The 6,965-nt window shown below is 54.5% G+C and overlaps 2 protein-coding genes across 2 annotated transcripts; one reads left to right on the top strand and one right to left on the bottom strand.

Annotated features, from left to right (window-relative positions):
• Window positions 1-303: 303 nt before the first annotated feature.
• Window positions 304-3,229, top strand: PV07_09922 (uncharacterized protein). Its single transcript, XM_016397219.1, has 9 exons — window positions 304-334; window positions 387-827; window positions 881-920; window positions 979-1,083; window positions 1,140-1,318; window positions 1,375-1,864; window positions 1,919-2,024; window positions 2,090-2,480; window positions 2,585-3,229. Exons 2-9 carry the CDS (start codon window positions 609-611, stop codon window positions 2,891-2,893), a joined length of 1,839 nt encoding a protein of 612 aa, XP_016244410.1. The 5' UTR covers window positions 304-334; window positions 387-608; the 3' UTR covers window positions 2,894-3,229.
• A 42-nt stretch (window positions 3,230-3,271) lies between these two features.
• On the bottom strand, window positions 3,272-6,640 carry PV07_09923 (uncharacterized protein). Its single transcript, XM_016397220.1, has one exon. The coding sequence runs from the start codon at window positions 6,575-6,577 to the stop codon at window positions 3,917-3,919; it is 2,661 nt and encodes an 886-aa protein (XP_016244411.1). The 5' UTR covers window positions 6,578-6,640; the 3' UTR covers window positions 3,272-3,916.
• Window positions 6,641-6,965: the final 325 nt, after the last annotated feature.

Genomic DNA, 6,965 nt, shown 5'->3' on the forward strand with positions numbered 1-6,965 from the left:
TGGCGGAAAATAAATTCTGCGTTCCACTGAGTTGAGCTGCTGGAGTCGGGCCGAAAGCAGATCAGGCTAAAATTCCTTGGTCTCTCGAGGTTTCAGCTGCAATTTCTCCCGCATTTTCCCCCGCATCGCTTGGGCTCCCTGGCCACTTCTCGACTCCATCCTCTCGGTCGACACGTTCTAGACTGAGGCTTGATCAGCCCTTGGTTATTGGCTTCACTGACGATGGATCGGACCTGCCACGCCCCGTACTGCGCTGCTTCCTCCATGCTGCCAGCAAGCATCAGCAAATCATACGATTCCAATCCCGCCATTGTCCGCCGCCACCATCGGCATTGTGTGTGACCTCACGTTGTTCTGTTCTCCCAGCTCTTGCTAACCGGGACCAGCTGACACTCACGACAGCACGCACTATGGCGGACACAGTCGCTATTCGCGGAAATGAGCCTGATCCAGCGATAGATGCTGAGGAAGGACTATTGCGACTGAGGAGGGAAAGGCAACTATAACTACCAGCTGCCCCGGCGTCTTGTGCACACTGTGATGGTCGCAACAATCCAGTCAAAGATCAAGCACAATCCTGTCCCAAAGACACTCGCTCTGCTATCAAAATGTCAGAAGAAAAGGGCCAGGATGTTATCCACCTCGACGAGCCCAACGGCAACTTCGATCGCAAATGGAGAGAGGAGCAGTGGGGAGACAAGAAACTGAGTGTTGCGGCTCAGGACGTCGCCAAAGACGAAAAGGACATGACAATCCCCGAGGCTATCAAGATCTACAAGAAAGCCATTCTTTGGAGCTTGGTCATCTCAACCTGTGTCATCATGGAGGTATGTTGCAGCACGGAGAAAGCTCCCTCGCTCAGCCAATCTGACCGAAATAGGGATACGATACAAACCTTCTGGGCAACTTCTATGCATACCGTGAGTGGCATTAGGTGTCCACACTCCGACTTATCTCATCGACTGACGAGTCATATAGCATCCTTCCAGAAAAAATATGGCGACTGGGTCGGCATCTCGAAACAGACACCCACGGGGTATTCGCTGACTGCTGGTTGGCAGTCTGGTCTCGGTCAAGGCTCTGGTGAGTTTCTGAGAGAAAAGATGCGCTCCAAGATATCTTGTTAACGGCCACCACAGGCTGCGGTTCCATTCTGGGCACGATCATCAACGGGTGGCTGGTTACGGCGTTCGGTCCTCGCAAAGTCCTTCTCTGGACCCTCTGTGTCATGACCTGCTTCCTCTTCATCGTTTTCTTCGCGCCCAGCAAAGAAGTTCTCCTGGTGGGTGAGATCCTGCTGGGGTTCGAATGGGGAATCGTAAGCAATCAATGTCCTATTTATGAGGCTATTCAGATACTGATGCGCATTTTCAGTTCGCCACTACCGCACCGGCATACGCGTCGGAGGTGCTCCCGTTGCAGCTCCGCGTCTTCTTCACCTCGTATGTGAACATGTGTTTCATCATCGGCCAGTTCATCTCCGGCGGCGTCCTGCGCGGACTGGTCAGCAGAAGCGACCAGTGGGGATACCGGATCCCTTTCGCGATCCAATGGATCTGGCCGGCGTTCCTCATCCCCTTGATCTGGTTCGCTCCCGAGTCGCCGTATCACCTCGTTCGTCACAACAGGCTCGAAGAGGCGGAGAAGTCGATTCGCAGACTGCAGGCTCCTGGTCCGGGGCTAGATCCCAAGAGGACTCTCGCGACCATTGTCTACACGAACAACTTGGAGGAGCAACTTGCCGTTGGCACCTCGTATTTCGACTGTTTCCGAGGCTTTGAAAGGCGACGGACAGAGATCGCCTGTGTGGTCTTTGGTGGTCAGCTCGTGTGTGGTCTCTGCTTTGCCTATGCTTCAACATACTGTAAGTTTTGTTTCTGTCTGCGGATGGGGTTCTTTGGCACTAACACTCGAGCAGTCTTTCAACAAGTCGGCTTGGACACAAAGGCGGCTTACTCTTTGGGCGTTGGAGCTAACGGCCTTGCACTATTGGCTTGCTTTGCCAACTGGTTCTTGCTCATGCCGTAGGTCAATTCATTTCTCCCCCAACTCCTCCCAACCGCTGGTCTCTAACGCGCCCACCCTTTAGATACTTTGGCCGCCGCACCGTCTATGTGTGGGGAATGTTCGCCATGGCCATTGAATTGTGCCTGATTGGCATTCTCAACCCGTGGACCGATCGTCAGTCCGTCGCTTGGACCCAGGCTGTCCTGACCTTGGTCTGGACCGTGACCTTCCAGCTCAGCGCGGGCCAGCTAGGATGGGCCCTGCCGGCCGAGATCGGGTCGACCAGGCTGAGGCAGAAGACCGTGTGCCTCGCGCGAAACGTGTCCAACATCACCGGCGTCATCGGCGGCACGCTCGAGAATTTCTTCATGAATCCCAAGGCCTGGAACCTCCAGGGCTACACGGGCTTCGTGTGGGGTGGGTGTGCCTGGCTCGTGTTCATCTGGGCATTCTTCCGCCTCCCGGAGACGAAGGTGCGTTTTCATCTTCCCTTTCTTTTCTCCTTGCACTCCTCAAAGAGAATCGCAATGTCCGTTGTATATTCCTTCCGCAAAACTAACCGACCCGGACTTTCCAGGACCGCACATTCCACGAGCTCGACATCCTCTTCGCCAAGAACATCCCCGCCCGCCAGTTCAAGACGACCCAGGTCGACGAGTTCGACGAGCACGACCAGAACCAGCTCGCCGCGCGGTACTCGGTCGACGCCCAGGGCCGGCCGCCGCGCCGCCCGTCCTTCGTGCCCTCGGTGACTAACGTGCTGGCGAACCACGGCCGTGCCGAGGACGCGCTGGCCCAGCGCCGCGGCTCCGTCGTCACCACGCCCGACGTGTCGCGCAGGCCGTCCATCGCCTCCGCCGTCACCGAGTACCTGAGGACGCATTGAGGTTTGGAGGGTGGAGGGAACCAAGGCCCTTTTTTCCTCTTGCTAGGCCGATGGGGGTCGGTGTGGTGGATCAGCCGATGCATTGAAACCCAGCGCGCATGAGTATTTTTGATGTGTCTATGTTTCTGTGTGGGTGGGTGGGTGGATTGAGCGGATTCTGCTTCGTTTCCTCTATATCTCTACCCCCTTTTTGTATGCGGAAGACAGTGGTCTCATAGTCCATTTGCTCTTTGCTCTTTGCTCCTTGTATGCATGGACGGAGCACAGTCCACCCAGCGAAGATAACCTTTCCGTCCAGCCAACGACGAAGCCACGGTATATATATGCAAACTCAGATCTTTTCAACATGTGCCCCCCCCCCTCCTGGATGCAATATATCCTCCTTGCAGTCTTGCAGACGTCCTCCTTCCTTCCTCCCCGTGGGACCGGTTGACATGCGATGCGCTCCCATTGATCGTAGACCCCTCCACGTCTAGTCAGATGACGGGCTACAAGGCAGGGAAGCCGGACCTTGCCACTGGAATTCTGGCGAGGAGACCCCAGGCCTGCCAAGACGGATGTACTTAAGGTGCCTAGGTAGGTAGACAGCATCTATCAGACTCCAGATAGGTGCAGAGCACAGAGTATATCTTCCTGTCTCACCATGATGGATGAACAAGTGGTTCTATTCTAGTGTACAGACGTAGTAGAACAAGCATATGACTACAACCCCAACCCCAACCCGAAGCCTTCGTGGGACTAGACTGCGATGAGGACAGCACATAACGCCAATGTCCGTGGGTATCATTCATGCAATGCACCAAACATGACCACGGGGGAACCCAACCTCCTTTTATGTTCCTCGGTGATTCGCAAATTCCTCGTCGAAGCCTTGAAGATTCTTGCTTGTCTGTTGCGCCAGGATCGGGCTTCTGCCTTTGGCTTCCACCTTCCCCTTCCTTCGAATGGTCTATTCGGTGTCGATACAACTGTTTCTCGGTCCCCCACGTCTTTTCCTCCCCACTAGCCGACCTTCAATCGTGCTCAGAGAGTCATCTTGGCGGGAGGGGTCTTCACAGGGTCGTTGCCCAATCGTTTCGCCAAGTCCAACGCTGCATTCAAAAACATGGGCATGTCCGGCGTTGCTAACGTGGGAGAGCACATCAGTGGCCGGTCCGCAAGGCGAAGCTCTTGTCTGGTAACAGCTGCACCGGTATATGTAATGTGGTCCAAACAAAGCTTTGCTGTTGACTTGGACGTGTGCTTAGAAATTGATCTGGGGTTAGACTTGGTCTTGGGGATTTTGGAGGTCGACTCAACCGAGAAGAGCCGCGAATCAACGTCGACGACATCCACTGATCGGAGAATGTATTCCTGTTTCTTCTCGATCATCGCCACAGGGCTCTTCTTGCCTTCTGTCTCCGCACCACCGTGAGTCCCCAGCCGTTCATCTTGGCCAATGGCATGCTGGGTGCTTTTCTGCCCCTCTCGCAGACCGGGATGTACCTGCAGAGTAACAAATGGCGGAAACACCCAATCCGAAGAACCATGGCCTTGCGCATTGCCGATATAGACACGCAGGGCATTCACCAAGAGTTGCACGATCTCAGTCTCAGAAGATCCAGGGTAGACGAGGTCTTGCTTGAGCTGCTGCGTCAATTGCACGTCCATGTGAGAGTGTGGGCACAGCACCGTAAAACGTTTTTCTTGGTGTATGGCCGATACCCGAACGACTTTGAGTCGAGGTCGTTGTCCCCCAACAGATTCGGTGGCGGTGACAAACATTTCGAAAGTCGGCAAATCTTTCGAGGTTTGGACAGGTGAGAGTTCGAGGCGCAGTATGGCACGAGTGCGTTTGTCTAAATCCGTCGAGGGGTCTGAAGATTGATCAGTCCACGGCTCCATGTGAGCGAAGTGCTGTGCCAGAAACGGTCCGCCTCCCACGAAATGTTTCATCCGAGCCCCATACGCAAGTGTTGGTCGCTCCGTTTCTGCCTCCGTCAGACTTTCGCTATTTGACCCCCGGGCTTTCGGTATAGCGGCAGAAGAAGTTCTGTCATTTCCGGCATTCGGCATATCCTTCTGGGTCTCTGGGAACTTGGTTTCGACTCCTGCTTGGTTCTCTGTTGATGTATTGTCTTTGTCGGCCTCAAGCTTTCCAGGGCTGTCACCAGGCGAAAGGTAGACGCTTGCCGATTGCCGCTGCTCCTCTGCTTCGACAGAGACTAGCTTATCAACATCACTCTTGGCAGCTTCTGGAAGCTCTTGCATCAAAGCTTGCCCAAATTTGGCAGCCACATCATAGTAAAGTTCTTGCCGATGATCCGCATTGCGAGTTCTAGTGGCTAGGTCAAATGCATCCCGGAGACCTTGCAGAAGCGGCGCCAGGGCCGCATCTTTACGAGTACTGGCACTGGCTTCCTGCGAACTCGGGGACGTAGACACTAGCTTCAGCCACTGAGAATGGTGCAACAGCGCAGGGAATTCAGGCGGAGTGGGGAAAGGCTGATGAGTCGTTGCCGATATGTCCATTCGCGGCCAAATGAGTGACTTGTCTGAAGCGCTGTCTCTTGGCACAGAAAGCAGGATCTCGCGGCGGGCCTGCTCAGCACCACGGTGGTTGCCATAGTGGACAATTCTAATGCATTGTGCGTCCATGCCAATACTTAATCCTTGGTATTTCCGTTGGATCGACTTGAGGTACGCATTCAAATGCTCCCTCATAGCGGGATCTTGGTATATGGCACGGTGGGTGCCTCTCAGTTGTATCACAATCTGGCCCAGATTTTTTGCGTAGCGAGAAATTCTTTGCAGTGCTTGCTGAGCATTAGTTTTGGATCCTATCGTTCTGATCTTGGATTGAGTCGGATAAACATCGATCTGAACATCCAGCTCCTCGGCGATTCTCTTCAACGGCTGACTGGGGTGCATGAGGAGGTGGTCGAACTTGACCAGCTCGTGCAGGGTCAAGACCAGCTTCGTCGATTTGCTGGTGGAAGCAGCAGACTCGTCTTGCACTGGCGTTGTGAAGCCCCAGACTTCTTCAACCAAATATTTGACGATATCCCTTTTGTTGTATTTCTCAAGTTCCTCGGGGAAAGAGAGGTTGCCTTTGCGCAGGCGAATGTACTTTTTTAACTGCTGTTTTTGAAATCCGCTGTGCAGATGCCTCTTCAGGGTTGTCCACTCATGTTTTTCCAGCTGCCCGCGCATCTTGCCCACCAAAGAGCGAACTTGCTCGATGTTCTCTGCCAGCTTCTGTCCACTCAGCGGGACGTTCTCCGAGTTGATGGACTCTTGCAATGTACTGCCCAGCATTTTTTCCTTTCCCTCATCCTTGGGAACCAGTGGTATTCGCCGATCTCTCGTAGGCAGGAGCAACACCTCTGCGGGTTTGCCAAGGGAGTTGACCCCAAGTTGCGCGGTGGGTTTGGGCTTCCATTTTCGAAAATTCAGACGTCGGAAGTTGGACCGGGACGGCGTTGTTGATTGAGGTTCTACTTCGCTTTCAGGGGAGGGTTTAGTGTCCTCATGATCTTCGCCGACTTCTTCGTGTGGTAGCTGGTGTGTCGCTACACTCTGCCATCGTCGTAGGATACGACTATGGCCGGACTCTGCGGCTCCCGGTAAATTGAGGCTGGCCCTGGCAAGATTTCTCTGGCATCGCAGGCAGATATGGACCCGGTTGGTCGCACGTGCTAACATATATGTCGTGCATGAAATGCCACGAGCAAGGCGGATTGATTGAGGAAGAGAATTGCCGGGGACTTTCGTTGCATGTTAAGAGTCGCGAGTTTAGGAATTCTCCCGCAACTGGAAAAGGGCCGCCAAGATGAGTAAAAACAGCGCGCGGCTCACCCCGCTTCCGGTGTAGGGTGATGCTGCCCTATGGTCCCCAGGTGAGCCATTACGAGTGTCTTGGCGTGCTCTTGGCGTGCACGGGCCACAACGACATGGCGATGTCGTTATGTCTTGGCACCCGGCAGCCAATCCACCCAGCAGCCATCCACCCAGCAGCCATCCACCCAGCAGCCATCCACCCAGCAGCCATCCACCCAGCAGCCATCCACCCAGCAGCCATCCACCCAGCAGC

The sequence above is a fragment of the Cladophialophora immunda genome (genome assembly GCF_000835495.1).
Source record: "Cladophialophora immunda strain CBS 83496 unplaced genomic scaffold supercont1.6, whole genome shotgun sequence".
NCBI lineage: Eukaryota > Fungi > Ascomycota > Eurotiomycetes > Chaetothyriales > Herpotrichiellaceae > Cladophialophora > Cladophialophora immunda.

What these genes read in the sequence shown, in the direction of transcription:
- PV07_09922 (XM_016397219.1), top strand. Translation starts at nt 609, where the DNA reads ATGTCAGAAGAAAAGGGCCAGGATGTTATCCACCTCGACGAGCCCAAC. An exon ending in TGGGGTTCGAATGGGGAATC is followed by an intron (nt 1,319 to 1,374) that starts GTAAGCAATCAA and finishes GCGCATTTTCAG; the next exon opens with TTCGCCACTACCGCACCGGC. An exon ending in TCCGCCTCCCGGAGACGAAG is followed by an intron (nt 2,481 to 2,584) that starts GTGCGTTTTCAT and finishes CGGACTTTCCAG; the next exon opens with GACCGCACATTCCACGAGCT.
- PV07_09923 (XM_016397220.1), bottom strand. Translation starts at nt 6,577, where the DNA reads ATGTTAGCACGTGCGACCAACCGGGTCCATATCTGCCTGCGATGCCAG.